This window comes from Epinephelus moara, chromosome 22 (assembly GCF_006386435.1).
Source record: "Epinephelus moara isolate mb chromosome 22, YSFRI_EMoa_1.0, whole genome shotgun sequence".
Lineage (NCBI taxonomy): Eukaryota > Metazoa > Chordata > Actinopteri > Perciformes > Serranidae > Epinephelus > Epinephelus moara.
In genome coordinates this window covers 6830765-6853015 of record NC_065527.1, presented here as the reverse complement: position 1 = coordinate 6853015, position 22251 = coordinate 6830765, and the positions used below count along the sequence as shown (strand labels likewise).

The 22251-nt window shown below is 43.6% G+C and overlaps 2 protein-coding genes and 1 non-coding gene across 3 annotated transcripts in view; 2 read left to right on the top strand and 1 right to left on the bottom strand.

The window, feature by feature from the left end:
* rpl15 (ribosomal protein L15) overlaps nucleotides 1–22251 on the top strand; it is a 993591-nt gene that overhangs the window by 824964 nt on the left and 146376 nt on the right. The gene's annotated exons all lie outside the window — the stretch shown is intronic.
* On the top strand, nucleotides 385–17846 carry maneal (mannosidase endo-alpha like). The gene is made up of 4 exons (XM_050034635.1): nucleotides 385–1467; nucleotides 2442–2551; nucleotides 14113–14189; nucleotides 16825–17846. Exons 1-4 carry the CDS (start codon nucleotides 963–965, stop codon nucleotides 17459–17461), a joined length of 1329 nt encoding a protein of 442 aa, XP_049890592.1. The 5' UTR covers nucleotides 385–962; the 3' UTR covers nucleotides 17462–17846.
* Nucleotides 21420–21492, bottom strand: trnav-cac (transfer RNA valine (anticodon CAC)). Its single transcript has one exon. It is a non-coding gene; the product is annotated as a tRNA-Val (tRNA).

The window sequence follows — 22251 nt, the reverse complement described above, 5'->3', positions numbered from 1 at the left end:
TACCACCATATTGTTCCAATGGCTGTTCCATCAGCATGTGAGTGTATTAAAGCTGTGCAGCAGGTGGCACCTTGTACAATTGCCACCTGTGTGTGAACGGCTGAATGTGACTTCTAGTGTAAACAGTACTTTGAGTGGTTATACAAGTGCAAGCATAGAGCCGCTGACCAGGCCGCCGTATTGGGAGTGAAACCATGTTAAAAATGAAGCAATACCACACTGACATGATTTAGCCATGTCAGTCTCCCCAGTCCATCATAGGCCACACAGAAATTATTCATAGAGAGAAGAGATGAATCCCAGCTGATCCACCCAAGCTCCACCTCCTGCTCCTTGTGGCACTAACCACCCCTCATACCCGTCTCTCCGATCGGGGTTAATCCCACCTCCCTCCTGCTCGCACCACAGAAACAAATGCTCCATTCTAGCATGAACCTCCAGTAAAATCAGTGTTTCCGTAATGCAGGGCAGCTTCTAGCGACACAACAGAGAGCTCTCCATCAGAAGCAGGTGTGATCCTTTGTGATGAAGATGGGATGACAGGAGGAGATGAGACGGTGGAACACGGAGGGACCCAGACTGGTTTGTGTCTTCAGTAGAGACATGAGGGAACTGTTGAGCGATGACATCGATTTTTCACTTTCCTCTGGAGGGGCAAAGGATGGAGAAAAATAAAACCCGACGTGCTCATCACTGCTGCGCGAACAGGAGGCGATTTGTTGAAGCATTATAGTGGCGGATGCCTCCAGGTCGTGATGATGGAAGTGAAATCAGATTGCTTTGGTTGTCGTGCGTTTAACAGGCTCGATTATGCGCCAGCCGCTGCAGTGACTGAAGCCTTTTTATTTCACCTGCTCGACGCCAGTTCATGCTGAAATACGATGACTGCATTGATGAGCTGTAGCTGGCACTGAGAGGACCCCGTGTTACTGTGTTTGTCTGCAGCACCACGGACAGCGACAATGACGCGGCTCCGCAGGAAAGCTCTGGTGGCACTCTTCCTCTTCACGCTCTTCATTTTCGGGGCCATGATGGGGCTCAGGACGCTCAAGCCCAGCGATGGCTTCTCGGATCTGGCCCCTGGCATGGACTTCATCGGGGACAGATCCGACAGGAGGCGGCTGGATGTCAAAGACGTGGTGGTGTCGCCCGGCCAGTTCCACATGGGCAGCAGTGACACCAAGGTGGTTTTCACAAAATCGGACCGAGACTACAGCATATTTTATGATGTGCACATCTTCTACTACCTGTGGTACGGCTCTCCCAGCATGGACAACAAGTACATCCACTGGGATCATGTGCTGGTGCCACACTGGGACCCAAAGATCGCAGCCAGTCATGCCCAAGGAAGGCACACACCTCCGGATGATATTGCCTCAAGTTTTTACCCTGATCTGGGACCCTACAGCTCCAGGGACCCGACGGTGCTGGAGTCACACATGGCCCAGATAGAGGCGGCTGCAGCAGGTAACTCTAGGCTCTATATGTTTCCCTTGTTATGGTATGCAACAGTGCTGACACTCCTCCAGGGCCGTAGCAAGTCCCCCAACGCTCCCACCCCCATATCTTAAATAGCATAAATAAAGTTCCCCCAGGTCCTCAGACAAAAGCAGAACCAGAAAACCTTCATCTTGAATTTTAAAAGTTCTGCATGCAACATTCAGAGCATGAATATCGCAGCAAACCGATAGCAGAGAATAAAGTCATGCTGCCTCTGTGCGTGCTCTAATCTGAGCTCCTCTGTGGTTTGTTGTGGTGAGCTCATCTGGCTACACCTGCATGTGTGTATCCCACTGGCTAGCCCATCGCTGCCACTTTGCACTGCGGTCCCCTAACTGCTAACATCAGGGCGACATCATTGCGACAGATAACACCCACCCTCTGGTTCCCCCAACACTGTTAGCTCTTGCCGTTGCTGTCGATTAGCACTGCTTATGGAGTTAGCACCATCACCTGCTAGCTGCCAGCCACCTCCATGTTGAGAACTGTGTGCAGACAACTCATAACTCAGCTGGAGTAATGGCATCCTGAGATGAGAATAAAGTCACGCTACCTGTGTGTGTTGTAATCCGAGCTTCTCTGTGGTTTGTTGGGGTCAGCCAGTCCAGCTGCATGTGCGTGTTAGTGCATGTGTGTAGGCCACTGGCTAGCTCATCGCCGTCACTCTGCACTGCACTCACACGGTGTTGTTATAGAAGTGAAGCGCCGACCCTCTGGTTCCCCCCAGTTAACCCTGTTAGCTCTGTCAGCACTGTTGTTTAGCATTGCGATGTGATGTCAGAGTGACTTCCAAGGAATGTGAGGACGTAATTTACTTTTTAACGCAAACTTCCTGCATGTACCGCAGTCCTCCAATAAAAAAACATTAGCTGTCATTACATTCAAACTTCATGCCAGACTGTACTCAGAGCAGCCTTCTTTCCTATGCTGCGGTGTTGCAGGGGTGCTGGTGTTGTCCTGGTATCCTCCCGGGGTGGCGGACGACCACGGGGAGCCCACCGAGGACCTGGTTCCCGCTGTCATGGACGCCGCCCACAGGCACAGCATCAAGGTAACTGGTGAGACAACCGGTATGTTTTTTCCTTTCTGACGATTTACTGAATGAATGACGTAAATGTTAAAGCTGAGAGCAGCATATCTGTTTGTTTTTATGTGTGTGGAAATTATATTGTGCATATAAGACTTAAAACATATTATTTTTCAGGATTTTGGGGCTCCATCTATTGACCCCTGTTTCATTACTGTCTGTAATCCGTGTGTGTTTTGTGGAGCACTTTATACTCCAGCAGATCAAGGTTATGTAAAAGTGGATGGTGCAACTGTGCTGCCGGTCTAATCATCTGTCATCATCTGAAATATCAAAGTACATGTAACAGACAAATGCCCATATAAAGAGAAGCTCTCGACAGAGGCAAAAGTGAGTGAAATATTACAAAATTGAAGTTAGTTAAATCTTTGGAGGGCGAGGCTCAAGTCCAATTTACAAACGGGTGAATACAGAGCTAGAGAAACATGAGCTTGATAATGTTATACTAACTGAGTGCAAACAAAAAGGCTCATCATGCCTAATTAATCTACTATTAAAAAGAACTACATAACATTAGCCCTCAGTTATGTCTGTTATACTATATATACTACATTTGGTGTTTTAAATCTTATGTACTGAGAAGTGTTTTGTGTCAGATCAGCAGTTCTTTTGGACACTTACATTATGTTGTGTTCACACCAGGCACGTATAAAACAATTTGCGCAAGTCGCACATAAAGTCAATAGCTATGTTTCCATCCAAAACTGATTCAAATCATTGGGAAATGCACATTAAAAGAAATACGAATCCTGTGTGTTTCCATTAAATGTACGGACTTTGGTGAAAACTACGAACTTGCGCGATTTTTCCACAGAACCGGAAACAAAACAAGTCTCACATTATTCTTCTTCTACGTTTTCTGGCAGTTGGCAACCAGCTTGTAAATGCATTACCGCCTTCCCGACCCGGAGTGTGGATATCACCATGGAGAGAGGTGCTATTTAGGTATTTTAGTTTGTGCGAATCAGGGGATTTTAATTCGAATTTTTGCGTTTCCATCATAATTTAACGATGCGATACTTCTAGATGCGCATCTAAACAGGCTGATGGAAACATGGCTACTGTAAAGATGCGATTAGACGAGTATTGCTGCCCAGTGGTGCAATGGATGTGATGCGAAATATGCAATATACATTAATTAAGCAGCGCAAATGAAGTAGGCTAAGTAGCACGATTTTGCGTTAGGCACTTATTCACGAAAGTTGAAAATGATAAAATTAAGCGACCAGTTAGCGCCAATCAACATAGCCAATCAACATTGAGATCCTCCGGGGACATATGTCACCGAGGACGTACTGGCGGAAGTTCATTCATCAATTCAGTAATCAATTAGCGAGTCAACACAAAATATTCTCGCATTCAAACTCGTATGTTTGGTGTGAACACATTACACCTATCCTTCCAAAATGGCCGCCTCGCTGTTGATGACAACACACTCTCATTTACTATTCCAGAGTTAGCTTCGCCAAACAATGAACTTAACTGGCTCATGAGTTCTCACCTGACAACCGCTAAATAACCTATTGTGTCCAACATTAGCTCGGCTTAATGTTAACCAGGGGTTCATACTCGTCAGCCAGCTAATCTTTGTTGTAGTCTTTTAAAGCCAGCTAAGCTAACGCTACCTAGCTCGTTAAGTCAAGGGTAGTAATAAGAAATACCATAAAAAGAGATACAGCATAACATTATAATACTGATATAAAGACATTATAAGCAGGTGCAGTGTGATGGAAATGGTCCTGTTTATTTCCTGGGCTCAAAATTTGAAGGAAGCCAATTTGATTTATAATGTGGAATCCTGCTAAAAACAAGTTATGCGTGGTCGCCATTTTGACAGTCCAAGATGGCCGTCATGGAGACTTGGTTTTGAGATTTGTCACACTTGAAACTTTCCAAAAATGTACAGTTTTATACCCAGCCAAGTTTTTTAAACAAATGCAATCAGGACATTGTGAACCTGACTATAGTGTGACGGACCCTTAAAATTCTTTCCACTTGAGAAAAAGTGCGTCACACCCTTTATGTAGAACACAGCATGTCTTGCAGCTGCATTGCATTATGGTCCTCTGAGGCTCCTGACAGTGAAGAAATGGTTACCTACCCACGGGGCCCCGGTGGCATCTTCAGTTTCAAAGCTCTGACCTCAAAACCTGACATTTACAGTAACACAGAGGTTGCAGAGAGATTAAAATGTTCTGCTTTCAGACTGGCTGAGCCAATCGCTGTTTTTAAAAGCTTTAGGGTAGATTGTCTCTTTAAATGCACCAGTCCATCTCACAAAGTCGTATCTACTCCAGCACTGAGGGGGTCAGATACAATAAAGCCAAAAGATGCTGAAGGTGCTTGAGACAGCAATGGCAAAACAAACTGAGCTCAGACTGTAGATTCAGCATTAAGAGGACAGAAGAGCTTTCCCCCGTGCTCCTTATATGGAAGTCTTAGACTGAGAACTGGGTCTCTCTGTGTGTCTCAGTCAGACTTACACAACAGTGTGTATCGCACAGCTGACCTGAGGGCTAATGCTCCAGTGTTTCAGTGCACCAGAGCTGCCACTGACAAAATACAGGCTGAAGTCTGTGTTTGTGAGCAGTCATGTGTGTGTGTCTGTGTGTGCGCTTTCTTTGCAAATGTCATGTGTGTGTGTGCCCTGCGTGTCATTTGATATGATGCTCATGACACAGAAGGAGTTTCTCTGTCAATATTCTAAAGCAAAATGACGTGTGAAGAGGGATCGTTGTGCCAGATTCCCTCTGAAGCAAACCACTGGTGTCGCAGATATCAGTGGAGGCCGACACATGTGACAGACAGAAGGACAGAGGCTGATCTATAATCCCCTGCAGCGCTCTGTCCTCACTAATTAAACATAGATTGACCCTGTTTGTCCAGTGAAATGTTAATTACATGTAAATTAAAACTTTAGTAGAGCAGAAAAGTGTCATGTGCTAATGACACAAACCTCTTATTATAACAAGGATGCTTGTTTTAATGAGTAATGCATTCTCTTAATAACAGCTGTGTGAGGACACAGATGAGAAAATTTTAATGAACCAATCAAGCAAAAAGTTGCACCAGTCATTACTTTTATATCAACAGTGAGTCAAATGACTTGAGAGGTGATGTTTTTAGTGACAAACTCACTGAGAATTATATACTTTTTTATATACTTAACTCACTCAACTCTGCATTTCCAAGTGTCTGTCGGCTCATTGATTTATTTTCAGGTCCACAAATTACTGTATTGGTTCAGCTTCGTTCAGTTTAAGCTGCAACATGCAGCTGTTTGCACCGAAAAAGCACTCTGATACACTGCATGACGTGATTTTGCCAAGTGGGACATGCTCCTGTGCTTCTTTAAAATTCCTTTGTGCTTCTTCTGAGCTAGTTTCCCAAACTGAAGGTATTACAATTGAACAAAATCCACGTTAACACTGAACAAAATCCTTATGAGCTGCTGCAGGGTTAGCAAGTTAGCTTGCTATGTTGGTAGGCTGTGAAAATGTGTCAATAGCAGGTATTTGCAAGTGAAAATTTTATCCTTAATCTGTGTTAGTTAACAATAATCTAACCTATTGGCAAGCTTACACGTTAGCATAGCCTACCTACTTCGCAAGCTAACTTGCTAAAATTTTAGCCTATTGGCAAGTTCACTCGTTAGCATAGCCAACAAGCTAACTCGCTAGTCCCACAGTGGCGTATAAGGATTTTGTTTAATTGTACTAACTTCATTTGGAAAACTAGCTCAGAAGACGCTCAAAGGAATTTTGAAAAAAACGCAGGTGAAGCACACTGATGATGTCAGAGAGCTGTGATTGGTTGATTGTAATGTTGGTCCAGGAACGCAATGTGGGATGTTGATCCACTTGGTAAAATCACATCGTACCTGATACACTCACTGTACACTACCTGCCCAACACCGAAGGCAAAAAGATGATGTTAGCAACTAGCTGTTGAACGTAACGGAGCATTTAGCAGCTGAGCAGATATTTTTTCTCAAGAGTGGAGACCAAAACAGAGCTAAAAGAGTTTAAATCAGACCTACATCCAGTGGCGCCCCAAGAAATTTTACATAGGGGTGGCCTGATGGGGCCACTGAAAATCTTTGGGTGTCAAGTATTAGGCGTTTTTTTGTTCTTTAAATCAACTGGTTGTCCATGTACATTTATTGTAAGAAGCAAAACATTTCCTGGGAACAAGCCTTCGCAAATTTAGGGGAAGACTCGACCGCATCTGGATATACTGTACATATTAACTGGATGTTTTCCCTTTATCCTTTATGGTTGTCTTGTTCCTGCGTACTCTCTTCCGTAATGTGTCTGATAATCATACATGGATGATATGTATTGCTGTGTGCTTCTGTGTAATTAACTCCTGACTATGTTGAATTTAGACGTCAAGATCCCTCTTCCGTGTGTGTGTTTGTTTTGGGTCGAGATTTTTGTTGGGGTTTGTATGTTCATGTTGACATACATTATCATCAATAAAATTAATATTTAAAAAAGTATAGGGGAGACTCATGGGTACTCATAGAGACCATTTTTATTCAGATACTTTGAGGTGAGAGTTTTAAGGACCTCTTTGAAAATGGCCATGCCAGTTGTTCCCTCACCAAAATTTAACCCAGCTCTGAAGCAATATTTAGCCCCTTTCCAAATAGCTAAAATGACACGGGTGGTGCCAGTGGCCTCGGTCACTGCGTACTTTCATCAGGTGACCAGAAACATGATTCGATGACATGATTACTAATGTTGCTCTGACTCTGCTGGATGTGTAAACCAATTTTTCAAATGTGTGGCCTAAAACAAAATCTTGAACGCAGCTTTAAAGAGATTAAACATGATATAGGTGAGGAATTCTGTCAATTGAAACTGGAGTTATATCCTCTCCTAGTTTGAAAACATAAATTGATACCAAGCATGTAGAGGCAGTCAGTGCAAATGCCACATTTTCATATCAAACTGTAATTATTAGTTCCTGACTCCATACACCTCACACAGCAACCATTTTGCGCCGCTCCCTCCACACCCCCACAGTGATGTTTTGAAAGTGTGTAGGAGGCTGAAGGGCAGCGTATGGTAACTCTTTAAAGCATCTCGCTGTGATTATAAACACACGTTATGACAACTTATAGTTATAATGAGAAAACGTTCCTGTCATTACAAAGAGTATGAATTTATTGAACCAACATCAACATCACAGATTAGATGGAGGTATGGATGTGTTATGGGCAGTTCAGGACACATCGTATATCATTTCAGATCACTCTGGGAACACTTTCTGTTGCCTCGCACAGACTCGTTTTCCCTTCATGATGGTGTTTTGCATTCTGCACTTTTGAATCTATCATCTCAGTTTACATAATTAGCTGATTTAATGTAGCAAACACCAACGTGATGATGTAACATCGCTCCAGGTTAGTGTTTGTCATCATCTGAAGAAAAGCCAAACATTGTTGAGAACTGTTCGGGAGGCGTGTTGGTTGCGGCGACGTCTACACACCTGAGGCTCGGGATGTAAATACGAGAGTCTGTCGGCGCCACACAGCATGAGGGGATCTGAGCAAACAAAGCACTTTTCATCCGTCCGCGGTTTATTCAGCCAAACAGGAACAGATTGAGGAGCGTCTTACCTCGCTGGCCTTTCATGATTTCCAACCAGTCGAGACAGCTGACAAGCCCGAGCCCGGGCGCCAAACACCACCGCGTTACCATGGAAACTGTTTAGGAAGACCTTGCAGCCTCTTTTGAAAGATGGAGTGGGCGTTGAGCGCTCAGTGTTTGTGGCTCGACAGCTCTGTCAATGCTTTACTGTTTGCCGCTGAGCTGCAGTAGATCCTTTTTTCCCCCCTTTGTGACTGAAGCAAACAAGACTGCCATAGTTTTTCCTGAATGACAGAGGGCATCAATCACACAGCTCTCAGCTCCTGCCAAAAAAAATGATACAGTGTTCTCTGTCAAATCATACTCATACCTCCAGTATGGGGGATTTTTTAATTTAGTCCTTCTAAAAAAAATCTCTGCTGCATATGCACTAAAATCCCTCTGGATCACATACAAATCTAAAAACGTCTGTGCACATATGCTTTTAAGTTTGAAGCATCACTGAGAGGAAGCTAAAAAGGGTTTCTGAGACGCTTGGGTCAGTGGAATAGATACCATCCTGTTTCACCTGAGTGTGCTGACAGATGAGACGACAATACGGGACAAGCCTGTGGGGATGGTGAGCATCTGCTTCTCTTGTTCTCTCCTCCTCTTCCTCCCTCTCAGCTCCATTTTCAAGAAATCCTCAGCATCCTGCAGGCTAAAGTTAGCTTCTGTCTGCCATTCTGTCTCCTCCTATCTTTATACCAGAGGAAAAGGACACAGTTAGCCTGCCTGCCTTTGTCTTTGATGACTGATGGCTGTCAGACCAGCATGCCTCTCCAGCGGGGAATTATTTTTGTACCATTTGTCAGGAAAACACGAGTGTAGTTATATCTGAGCACATGCAGTCGATCTGTATGAATACAGTTTTAACCCAATCTCACGAATAAATGCTGGTATTGTACATTCCTGCAAATCATGGATACATTACATTTGTTTCATCAGCACTGTGGTAAATGTGTGGTTAAAAACCACTTGGTTATGGTTAAGAAGAAATCATGTGTTGGCTTAAAATACCCACTTTTGATGGGTCCATGTCATTGGTCCGACATCCCATTTGTCCGACGGTCCGTGGTGCTGAACGGCTCCTGGCGGGCGTATTTCTACCTTGATGGTGCGCCGCGACCGGCTCTGGGTCAGCTGGGAAAGGCTTGAAGCGAAGCAGGCTCACAGCTTATGTGTTTGTCACTTTCTTTTTCATTTTAACCCACACCATGATCTTTTCCTAACCCTAACCAAGTGGTTTTTGTGACTAAACCTAACCAGACCTTAACCACAGGGCATCATGATGATTTCGGAAAACAATGGGATGTCAGACCAATGGGCAGTTCCCCTTTTGCTGGCTCTATCACGGCTGGAAACACAGCAGCAGGTCGCCAAAAATCACCCATGTTTGGCCAAGAAGCTGCTGGAAACACAACAATTTCTCAGTATAAAACAACCACATTTAATTGCATTATCCCCGGTGGAAACACAGCAACAGGTTGCTAAAAAACACCCATGCTCAGCTAAAAAGCCGCTGAAAAAACAGCAGTGTCTTGGTATGATACAACCACTTTTCATGGCACTATACCCAACGGAAACACAGTGCTAGAAAACACCCACATTTGATTAAAAAAAATGTCTTAGTAAAAAGCAACTGCTTCTAGTAACACTATCCCCAATGGAAACATAGTGACATTTTGGTTAAAAAAAAACCAACCGCTTTTTGTGGCACTATCCTGGCTGGGAACACAGTGAGGGATCGCTAAAAAACATCTACATGTGGCTAAGAAGTTGCTGGAAATACAGCAATGTCTCAGTAAAAAATAACCACTTTTTGTGTTTCCATTCTAGAAGGAAATGCAGCAATGTCTTGGTAGAAAGCAACTGTTTTTTGTAGCACTATCCCAGCTTGAAACATAGTAAAAAACAACCAGTTTTGGTGGCACTATCCTCACAGAAAATGCAGAGATCTCTGGGTATAAAACAAGTGCTTTTTGTGGCACTGTCCCTAGTTGAAAAATAGTGATGGGCCACTAAAAAACACCCATGTTTTGACTTAAAAGCTGCTGGAAACACAGTGATGTCTCTGTAAAAGACAACCGCTTGTTTTGCTACTGTCCTGGCAGGAAAAGCAGCAATGTCTTGAAATAAAACAACACTCTCCTGACAGGAAACACAGCAATTTCTTGGTATAAAACAACCGCTTTTTGTGTCACTATCCCAGGTGGAAACACAGTGACGGGCCCCTAAAAAACACCCACATTTGGCTGGAAACACAGTGATGCCTTAGGAAAAAGCTTTTTTTTTTTGTGGCACTATCCTGTGAACCACATTTGGCTAAAAAGCTGCTATCCCCGCTGGAAACCCCACAGCAACGACTCACTAAAACACAACCGGTTTTGTCATTTGTTGGTCTGGAACAGTGGTCTGCAGCTTGTCAGACATCTCACCTTGGTGTCAGACCATCTACCGTCCCCTCCACCATGTTCTTTGTCACTTTAGAAATGTTGATATGACCCGTATAAAACATACAACTGCAACGTATCCATGGTTTGTAGGATTATACAATGCCAACATTCTCTTCTGCCAACTGGGTTCAGCGTTTTTGACCACGAGTTGTGCTGTAGAGAAATGTTTAATGAGCTCTGCAGTGTTTTCAGTGTTTACCGTCATGCTGACATTAGACCTCAGGGCTGAAACACAGCCTTAATCCTTCAGTAATACTCATCTAAAGGGGAACAGTTCCCAATAAAAGGTCAAATGAGTCAGTCCTGCAGTGCTCACACACCACTGAGCAGCAAGAAAAATGTTTCATAAAAGCATAGAGAGGTTTTCTTTTTCACTGCAGGTACCCTCTGTATATAAATAGAATAGAAGTCACTGCAGAGAGGCTATTAAAGCTTTTCAGACATTTCCTCTGTCAATCATCAAGAGGCACACACACACACACACACATACATAACTTCTTTGTAGGTGCTGGCCAACAATTATCAGCACAAAAGCACCAGCACACTGCTTTTTCCCCCCCGGGATTTAAACAATTTCCCCCCCGGGATTAATAAAGTATTCTGAATCTGAATCTGAATCTGAATCTGAATTTTAAATGTGCTCTCGTACTTTTTTATACTCAGTGACACCCTGTTACAAGACAGCACATGGAATGTAAAAACTTCTCTCATTCTGTGTCTGTTTCAATTGAGACTTGACTTGATGGTGACATGACCTTCACTCAGCACTTTGTACCTTAAATGATGAGGTCACATACTGTAGCATCCACTGTGCAAACCTTTTATAGTAACATGAATTGTTAGCCTTTAGTGGGTAGGGAACAGTGATATCGAACAAGGTGAAATGTATATGACATCATGTGGAGGGTTATCCATAGCGTATTGATCATGTTTCCGACAAAAGACAACAGATGGTTTAAGCTCTTATTTCCTGTTGTCATCTTAAAGTTGCTATTCTGAGCTGCAGAGTCAGGAATGAAGGAATCTTTGCTCTGTGAAAACGCTGCTGTAATCATTGTGTATTTACCGTGTCAAGCAATCAACCAAAGTGGACCCATGGAAAACCTGGAACAGCTTGAAAAATGGTTGGGAGTGAGGTACTGCCCCAAGCGAGGAAGTTCAAGTATCTCTGGGTCTTATTCACGAGTGAGGGTAGAACGGCGCATGAGATGGATCGGCAGTTTGGTGCAGCGTCTGCAGTGATCCTGGACCGAGCTGAGCCAGAAGGCGAAGATTTCAATTTACTGGTCCATACGTCCCAACCCTCACCTATGGTCATGAGCTCTGGGTAGTGACCGAAAGAATGAGATCGTGGATACAAGTGGCCAAAATTAGTTTCCTCCGTAGGGTGGCTGGGCTCAGCCTTAGAGATAGGGGGAGGAGCTCGGACATCCGGAGGGAGCTCGGAGTAAAGCCGCTGCTCCTTTGTGTCGAAAGGGGTCAGTTGAGGTGGTTTGAGCATCTGATCAGGATCTTCCTTGGCGCCTCCAGTTAGAGGTGTTCTGGGCACGTCCCACTGGTAGGAGGCTCCGGGGCAGACCCAGAACATGCTGGAGGGATTACATATCTCATCTGGCCTGGAAACACCTCAGGGTCCACCAGGAGGAGCTGGAAAGCGTTGCTGGGGAGAGGGACGTCTGGAATACTTTGCTCAGCCTGCCGGATAAGCGGTTGATGGTTGGATGGTCTTTATTACTGGTCACTTTATTATAAAGTCAGTACTACAGCATGAATGATTCCAGTGATCTGATAGGTCAGTTGGCAGGCTCTTGACAGATTTGATCCTCAGAAGTTAACTTGCTCTGAGGCCAAAAGACATCCCAAATAAATGATTACAAAAAGGAGAACAAATGAAGAGGACTCTGAGTGTGTTATGTCACTGTCAGCTGTGAATGTGATGACTTAAGTCTGTCCATTCCTTAGGAAATATTATTTTGGCCTCTGAACACGTCCTGGCTGCTTTGTGTTTAAGTGTCTCTGGAGCTTCGATGGTTTTAGCGCCTCATTTGACAGGATTTCACCACATTCAACACACTGTGCTCTTGGCTCAGCATCACTGCCTGCTTTATGAATTCAAATGTAATGTATTCAGGGTCACATTTCTTCACCACACACTTTGGAGCTTTTACTGGCACCGGATTGTCTCCCACATGACTCTTTTGTTTCAAAAACAGATCTATTTAGTGTCACCACATGCCAGGCAACATTAGCCAGCTAACAGTGGCAGCATACGTTCATCTCTAACTGATAATGTATTGTGATTGGCCTGGTGATTTTAAACATAACTGGTCATTGAAATTATTATGGGTATTGAATGAAGTAGGAAAAAAGGCATTGAATGAAGTACTGAACTGACCCTTGACTAAGTCCTGGCCACAGACTGGCCAATCATAACGTAGCATCAGGCTGGCTCAGACCAGGGTCCGACATCAACACAGCTGTGCTCCATTGACTCTAATGCAGTCGTTTCAGATTTCCTTCATTTTCAGGCTGGTTTTGTGGATTTGGAGCTAAATGTTGTGCCTGGGGCACGTCGTGTATTAATGATACTCGTTACCTGGAGAGGTTGGAAAAAGATATACGTTTCTTCCCTGTTCCAAAACCAATATCAAACCCTGAAAAGTGTAGGGTTAGCTAGCTAGCTACTGAAGATATAGCCTACTGAATGTATACACATGCTGCTTTTGCTTTGTAATTAGTGATGTGACGTTTGCGAACGAGCCGAGTCTTTGAACCAGCTCTTTGAAGTGAATGAGTGAACCGGCTCTTTAGAGTGAACGAGCCAGTTCCTAATTTCTTTGTTTTTTGCTTTAATATACTCTGTATCCATTAATTTCAGATTATTTGATCCGGAACAAGTTGAGAGAGACTAGTTTGTGAGGGAGAAAGACAGTGCAGCCACTCACTCATTCACTTCAAAGAGCCGGTTCAAAGACTCGGCTCGTTCGTGAACGTTCATTTTTCCAAAAATATGATAATATGTGCAGTTAGTTACAGTGTGGGCTCCATGGTTATTCCAACAGCTTGTCAATTGGAACCAGTATCACTTTAAGGGTATTGGTACTGGTACTGGTATTGGTACTGGTATCGTAATTTCTTAAACAGTACCCAGCCCAACTTTAATTAGAGCAGCTCCTCATTAAAACACTCCAGAGTCGGCACAGAGTGACATGTCAATCACGGCTGTGATTCACAGGCAGCATGACCGAATAATAAGCGAGGTCAGACCAATTAAATGTTGTTTTTCCATCAAAACGGATAATAGGCTGGAATAATGAACCACAGGATGCGCAGTTTGAAATTCACTGCATAACCCCTTATTTTTCAGGGTTTTGTGTAATTATGTTTTGATGATGTTTTTGTTAACGTCTGTGTTCAAATGTGTTTTACACAGGTGGCCTTTCACATACAGCCATACAAGGGACGGACGGACCAGAGCATGCATGACAACATCAAATACATCATTGACAAGTGAGTTGTTTTTATTTCTGTGCGAGATTTGTTTCTCTTCGAAAGGGTGGAGCTCTGCTTTTCGTATCTGAAGCCTGATAAGAGACGATGAGGAACAGGTTTTTAAATATAGATGTCTCCCCTGTGATCTTGCTGCAGCAGATCGGCAGGTAGATTTTCTCCTGACTTTGACCAGTCTGAATGTGTGCCAGAGACAACCTGACTCTTTGTCTGTCTCATAACATTTCATGATATTCAGCCTTTCCCATAAATGAAGCAATGTGTAAAATATGCTCGCTTTAATAGAGAGACGTGGGGAGAGGCTGTGAGGCTAATCAGATAGTGTTTCGTCTAATACAATATTCAATAGCAGTCTAATAAAAGAAGAAGCTCATGATCTCACACTGTGGCGAGGAGCAAGAATAAGGCATCTCAGCGATGCCGTGTTTATAATGATACCAGACTGGAGTAAAATCAAAGCTCAGCCTCAAGAGCCTCGAGTCAAATCCGATTTCTGGACTTTTTGTTGCTGCCAACATTTTCAGAAACCCACTGAGCCGACCATCTGTATAAAATGAAACAAAAATGGAAAGACAGAAAAAGAGATGCATAAATATTTTCTGAATGTCTGACACAACCTGTGAAATCTAAGCTGTATTAAAGGCGCTACATGTAGCATCATTACATTTGAAACATGAGGTGTATTTGCAATGAAACAAAACCACTGCTAACAGGATCGGTTGCCTTGGCCTTTAGCCTGGCTAACCCACTGACAGTGGGTCACACTGAGGCACATGACAGTTTGACTTTATGTCTAGCCTTTCACATGTAGCTCATTAGCTTAAAGGGGTAGCTCACCCCAAAATCAAAAATCAATCCAGATAGTTTTGGTGTTAGTTGCAGAGTGTTGGAGAAATCAGCTGTAGAGATGTCTGTCTTCTCTCCAATATAATGGAACTAGATGGCACTCAGCTTGTGGTGCTCGAAGCGCCAAAAAATACATTTGAAAAACTCAACAGCAAAGTCTCTATCCAGAAATCATGACCTGGTTACTCAAGATAATCCACAGACCTTGTTGTGAGCAGTTTCATGTAGGTTTCTTTCTACCAAACTACACCTGCAAACCATATCACTACGCACAAAAAAGTAATGATGTCCCTCTCGGCTGAGCTGTAGCCTTAGTTAGCTCAGTGGTGCTAGGTGAGCTACAGTAGCAGTAGTTACAAAATCAAACCAAAGCCCTAAAGAGAGAGAAACCGTTTGTCACGTCACCAGAAACACAACTTCAAATGCATGCTTATGTTGCTCTGTGTCTACGGACGAAGCTGTGTTAGTGCCACAATCCCCACTGGAAACACTAGCCCTTTTTTGTTAGTGCCACAATCCCCACTGGAAACACTAGCCCTTTTTAAATAGGAATTGTGCAAATTTGCAGGAAAGCCCAATCAGTCTTTTTTCAGCATTGGCAGTATAAAAACAAAATCGGGGAGTGCAGCAAAATGCCGCCTACCTACTTTGGTTTATACAGAATGCGCCTTTTTCGGGGCAATGGGGGGCGTGAGCAAGTAACAAAACGTGTAGCTCAGCGTGTGATGTAAACAGTGAGGTGGGAGGGAAGCCGCGGCTGGTCAGTCCTTCGGCGATTCTCTCGTAAGTCGGCCCGTTCTTCACTGTTCCCGTCATTTGACGGTTAATGGCCTCTTCGTTTGCGAGGGCAACGACGTCGCGCAATTCCTTGTCTCCCCAGTTGCTCATCTTTACAGTGTCTGTCAGGTTTGTGTTTCCCTCTTGCTACTAGCTGCTCACTAATTCCTGCTATCAGCTGTTACCTGTTTATCCACCGCCAGTGGCTCGCACGTGCGGCGTCATCAACAGCCCCTCCCACAAGTCTTCAACAGCCCCTCCCGTTGCAGAAGGCCGCCTCTGTCTGTTTAAACTAAAAGGGTTCCGCCAATATGTCTACCCTACGAGGCGGAAAATTGGGCACCTCGGATCAACGGCTCTGTGTGTCTAAACGCTCGGAGCTTGCCGGCAAAACGGCCCAACATTCGCAGAAAATCTGGCAGTGTAAAAGGGGCTACAGTGATGTCTCTGTAAACTGCAATTTGGGGCACTATCCCCATTGTACACACAGCAACAGGTTGCTAAAAAACACTCACATTTGTTAGCTGAAAAGGTGCTAGCAATGCAGCGATAGCTTGCTAAAGAACAACTGGTTTAGTTGTTTGTTGGTCTTGAACCATTGTCTGCAGCTTGGCAGGTATCTCGCCTTGGTGACATGCCATCCACCATCCCTTCCACCTTCAGATGACAACTCATATACTATAAAGGAAGAAAATCTTCAGTTTCCCGACTACTAACTTACTTGTAGTTCTCTCCCCAAGTAGCATTAAAGCCCTTGTGTGTGGGATTTGAACATGGCTAACTTTCTGACTCTGGCCCCCCCTAGTGGTGGTGAAACAGTGAACAGAGGCAAACTGAAGCCACTATGTACAGAATTTGAACATTTCCCCCCAGTGGCGTTTACCAAAATGTGGACAGTGATGCCCACTGCAACCATTGTAATCACAAAAACTCTACCTATACATAGTAGATATGCTTAGTAAAAATGCTTTTCCATGCATATTGTCACAGCTTGATCTCTTGTTTCTCTCAGGTATGGAAAGCATGGCGCCTTCTACAGATTCAGGTCCAGCACAGGGCAAGTCCTGCCTCTGTTTTATGTCTATGACTCCTACCTGATACCACCAGAGTCCTGGGCGGAGCTTCTGACAACTAAAGGTTCCCACAGCATCAGAGGCACGCCTTACGACGGCGTCTTCGTCGCCCTCATTGTGGAAGAGCGCCACAAACATGACATCCTAGCTAGTGGCTTTGATGGCATATACACCTACTTTGCCTCCAACGGCTTCTCCTTTGGCTCCTCCCACCAGAACTGGAAAGCCATCAAGGCCTTCTGTGACACAAGCAACCTGCTGTTTATTCCCAGTGTTGGGCCGGGGTATGTGGACACAGCTGTGCGGCCATGGAACAACCATAACACCAGGAACAGGGTTAACGGACGTTACTACGACACATCTTTGCAGGCGGCTTTGTCTGTCAGACCAGAAATCGTCACCATTACTTCTTTTAACCAATGGCATGAAGGCACGCAGATAGAGAGGGCTGTACCTAAGAAAACAGTGACCCGTTTGTACCTTGACTACCAACCCAACAAGCCAGAGCACTACTTGGAGCTTACGCGCCAGTGGGCTGAGAACTTTAACAAGGAGAAGGACAAGTGGCTGATGTGAACGTGGCTTTGTTTCCCTGGTAGATGCCCTGAGCATGACCAGACACCCCACTGTTAAAGACAATCCCTTTATGTTCATCCACCTTCCTGTTTTTCTGATGAGATTTTCTCTAAATGTTCGTTCGATCCTTACTGTTTTTAATCACTAACATTTTTTGTACAGGTTAATAATGTCACTGATATGTTGAAGCAACAAGAACACAATGATGGACAGATCATTTCCTGATAACGGCTCTGTTCGGTGTCTGTTTGCGATATGAAGAAAGTGCGTCTATGTACAGTAACTCTGCTCTGTAGGGTCCTTTTCTTATTTTCTTATGATCAAAAGCTGTTCTTTCCTGTATTTCTTTGGAGACAAATTAAAACTTGTGTTTACTGTTGGTGAATCAGTGTTGTCACCGCCCAAGAAAATGAACATCCAAGAATGGGTTAGAAGCGTTCAAAGAAGTCTGCACGGTTGCAGGAATGTGGTATTCCAGTCAATGACAGACAGAATCTAGTTTCGAAGTGACATTTGTTTGTAAATGGCAAAGTAATTAGTGTGTGCAGAATACAAAAGATGAGGCAGAAGTAGAAGCTGCTGAAAGCTACTCCAGCTGGTCTAAATGATTGGTGTGCTGAGGTTCTGAATCACAGCTCCTTTGTCACATTGTCACATTTCAGTCCACATGGTGCAATTAAAAACCATTCAGGATTTAAAAAGTGACACAGACTCTCAAGTACGTTATTGAACAGTCATTTGTACAAGGCAGAAGAATTCAGCAGCAGAGTAAATCAAACTTTACTTTAAAGTATAATTCTGCTGTATTACAACTTGGGTCTTGTTTTATAGTTTTAGCAATCATTGCTTTTAAGTTCTCTAATGTTGCTCTCACAGAAGCTGAGGTCTGGGAACACAGTGTAGTTGCTACAACTAAAGCCCCGTTTCCACCGAGCAGTACGATTCAGTTCAGTTTGGTACACTGTTTTCCTGTTTCCACTGTGAAAAGTTGTGGATGGTACCAATGGAACCCATCACTTTAGTTTTTATATGACATACACTTTTAGTAATGAGTTGATCTTTAGGCATTTATATATATTAATTTCAGCCAGGTTATGTGAACTGCATATATTCTAATCCTCACTCGGAGAAAAAAAAGCGTCGCTCCTGTGTGCTCCAGCAACACTAAACCCCTGAGCTTGCCTGAGAAAGACTAAATGCACAAACCTGCTATTTTTAAATATCCCATGGAGAGAGACTCTCACTGCAGCCTGTTTTATTTTGTTTTGAAAATGTCGGCGTGCAGCCTCGTTCTGTGGACGATAAACCGGGTGCAGACTTCCATCTGTGTCACCGCTGATGAGGAAATACAGCGAGTGCTGGACGGAGCAGTGAGTGACAACAACCCCGCCCACATTTAAGGGTACTGTTTGCAGCACTAGGGTCTAGGTACCATGTCTGAAGGGTTACTGTTGGTCCCAGAGGTACCATACTGAAAGTGTTTGGTGGAAATGGGGCTTTACATTGCACTCACAGAAGCTGAGGTCTGGGAACGCATTAACATTGCCACAACAAAGTGTTGGCATGCGACTCCGACATTGAAGGCATCCTTTGGCATCTTTATGAGACGCATCAGGGTTTCAACTGCCGCCAATGTAAGCCCTTCTGCAGCAACATTTGACAGACGAAAGCGCAACAAACTCTGCATAGGTTGGGCAAGACTTTCACCCCAGGAGACTGCTGTTTGTGCCACGTATGAAACCAAAAGTTGTTTAAAGGTAATGCTAGCTGATATACGTAAAAGCAAAAATCAACATTTTTATAATATAGCGTTACGTACCTTATGCAGGTACGTGACATACCAGCACGACCCACGTGGCATACTTAGGTCACGTTACGTACTTTGTTAACCCAAAACACTACCCAAGTACTTTTGTTGCAATTGAGTTGCATCACATTCCAGAATATATTTTCGTATTGATTTTCCAGATGCTATGAAGTACAAGAAGAAACAGTGTTGTCAATTCTATGCTGGTAAACAGGAACACATGAACAACATGTGACACTGTGAGGTGAGGTAGTGTGGGAAAGCCTGAGGCAGAGTGAGCACACCTCCCTGCCCTTCCATGCGCCTACATGGAAAGCCTAAGGCAGGGAACAGAACAGAGCAGCATCAATGACAAACAGAAATGACACTGATATGTCAGACACAGCATGAAAAGGAGGAGCTGGGGTGGAGGCAGGTTGCAAAGCAGCTTGCAGAGGAAGCAGCAACAGTAGGCAGGCCAGAGCAGTTTACATAGGGCGCCCTGAATGAGATTCACCAATTGGTTGCATGGAAAGGAATCATGTGATCTATTAGCTGCCTCCCTTCATCAGTCAGCTGCTCCATCAGTTGATTGGACTGAGGACTGAGATCTGGACTTTCAGACATTTAATGCAAGTATTTCAATGAACTAAACTAAAAAAGAAGGAAAGGTTCAAGAGTTAAAATAACCCGCCCAAAGCATGCTCGGTTATAACACCCCGCTAACACGTAGACATTTCAATCAGCTCCAATCAGAATGTTTGTCACTTTATTTCTGAGCCTCTGGAGCAGCTCTCAGTGTGCAGCCGTGACTTTAGGTAGATGGCGGGGGGCGACATGCTCCTGTGTAATTTGTCAGTGAAGCCCGGTAAGTGCCTCCATGCCAGGCAGTTGAGAGTGGAGCACATCAGACGTAGCGAACCAACCAGTGTCTGTGTCGCCTGCCCTCAGCTCTCATGTGAATGAGAAATCAGTGGAGCAAAGCTGATCCCTCAGGACACTCTAATGCCACGCTTTAATGGTTCTGCCCACATAAAGCCTCTGCCCATGAAAATGACATGTTAGCACCAGGCTGCTGGCGGCTCTCTTACAAATGGCAGGCTAATCATTGCTAATCTACAGTTTGGGATTTGAAATGCCAGGAAAGTGTTTCTCTCAGCATTTTTCCTTGGAAAAGCCTCTTAACAGAATTTAGGTTCTTGCAGGAAACTGAAATGCCTCCCTGAGACCCAGGATAATAAAGTACCACGACTACTACTACAGGTGCTACTGATGTTAAATGTCTTTGTCTCCACTATAACTACAGACTGCTGCGTCTACTGTTGACACAACTGCTGGGACATAATCTTTTTTTTTGCCCTGGCAAGTGGGCTGAGAGATGGCAATGTTGGTCGGTAGGTCGGCCCACCATTTTGATTTTGGTCAAGATCAAAATAACGGTCTGTGCAGTTTCTGAGCTGATGCAAATTGTTTTGTCTAAACACTTGTATGCTGACATTAATAGAATAGTGAGAGATTAATAATGTATGATTATGTCTTCTTTAAAGCCAGTAGAATATATAAAAAACGAGCAGCGCATTTTCTGATTGCCTCTAAAATAGGATATATGTGGTGCTTCCTGTTGGGATCATTCTCCCGCTCTAAACATGCTGACAATGTTATAATGTAGTCTGGCAACCGTGTTCACATGAGGAAACGAGTATGACACAAGCCTTTTTTTGTACGGTGCCATATGTTTCTGACAGGAAAACATCGGGTAAGGACTTTCCGACGCTAATTAAACATCTGCTACAAGACAGGTCATTAATCAGAGAGATCCTCCATCCAAAATATCCCGGTGGAAACAAAGCTGTGAATTCTGGGCTGTGTGTGTGTGTGTGTGTGTAGTCTACATATGTACACAGCGCTAGATATCAATATCAGATGTCTAATCTATATTTTTAGATAAATTAATTCAAAATGTTTTTAAATGATCAATGTTTGACATGTTTATTTAGTGGCACGTTTGTGGCAAGGATGTTTTAAATCAACACAGTGATATTCCTGTGCCCACAAAAGCACCGTTAGAAGAATGCAGTGCAGCACAGTAATACAGACGTCACTGCTTCATGTCACAACACTAATAAACATCTTATAGCAGGATATATGTATGTGAAAAAAATTAGAAAACAATGTTTCCGCCCGGTTTCGAACCGGGGACCTTTCGCGTGTGAGGCGAACGTGATAACCACTACACTACGGAAACTCCTGTGAGGAAAAGGAAGTGACGTAAGCTTTTTAACATTTCCTATTGTAGTTCTTATCGCCGCGGCTGTGATATATTTCTGTCCACAAGCGGGATTTTGGTGGCGCTGTTGACGGTAAGAAGAAATCGTTTTCACGTTTTAGTGACATACAACTCTTGTTGTCGAATTATATTATATTTTTTTATTATATTTTATAATAGTTAGTTGGCTTATGGTAAGTTATGTGTCGTCATTGACCGATTATAACTCGGTTTGTTGTTGGCAAAGGTAACGTTAGCTAGAAGTGTTAAGGTTAGGAAGCCTACATGTACAGTGGTGGCCAAAATTATTAGCACACTTGGCATATTTAAGAGGTTTCAGTTGTTTTTGTTGACCATTAAAAAAAACCATAAAACGAATGAAATGTCTACAAAGTCATCATTATGCTCTATAAACCATAGGATAGGTCATTTTCCTTACAAAAAACAAGCGAGGCCTATTTCACTGTCAGTGTCACACGATCATGTTCCTTCACAGAGGAAGCCATATTACCTGTGTAATCATTATCAGGTGTGATCGTGGTTAAATCGACGGTGATGTAAGAGTTGTAGGGCAAAGCTGTGTGGTTCTTTTGAATGTACAAGTATGGGGTGCCGTTTGTAAAGTGGCTCACGCTGAAAGTAACATCAACATTTTGCCACATTTAGCTTCAAACAATGTTTAAAAAAGTATTGTGAATTTTTTAACGTCACCTTTTACCACATTTACAGCAATATTTG

Excerpts from the sequence above, each read along its gene's own strand:
- maneal (XM_050034635.1), top strand. The coding sequence starts at position 963 with ATGACGCGGCTCCGCAGGAAAGCTCTGGTGGCACTCTTCCTCTTCACG. Across the intron at positions 1,468-2,441 it reads GATAGAGGCGGCTGCAGCAG|GGGTGCTGGTGTTGTCCTGG; the intron begins GTAACTCTAGGC and ends GCGGTGTTGCAG. Across the intron at positions 2,552-14,112 it reads CCCACAGGCACAGCATCAAG|GTGGCCTTTCACATACAGCC; the intron begins GTAACTGGTGAG and ends TGTTTTACACAG.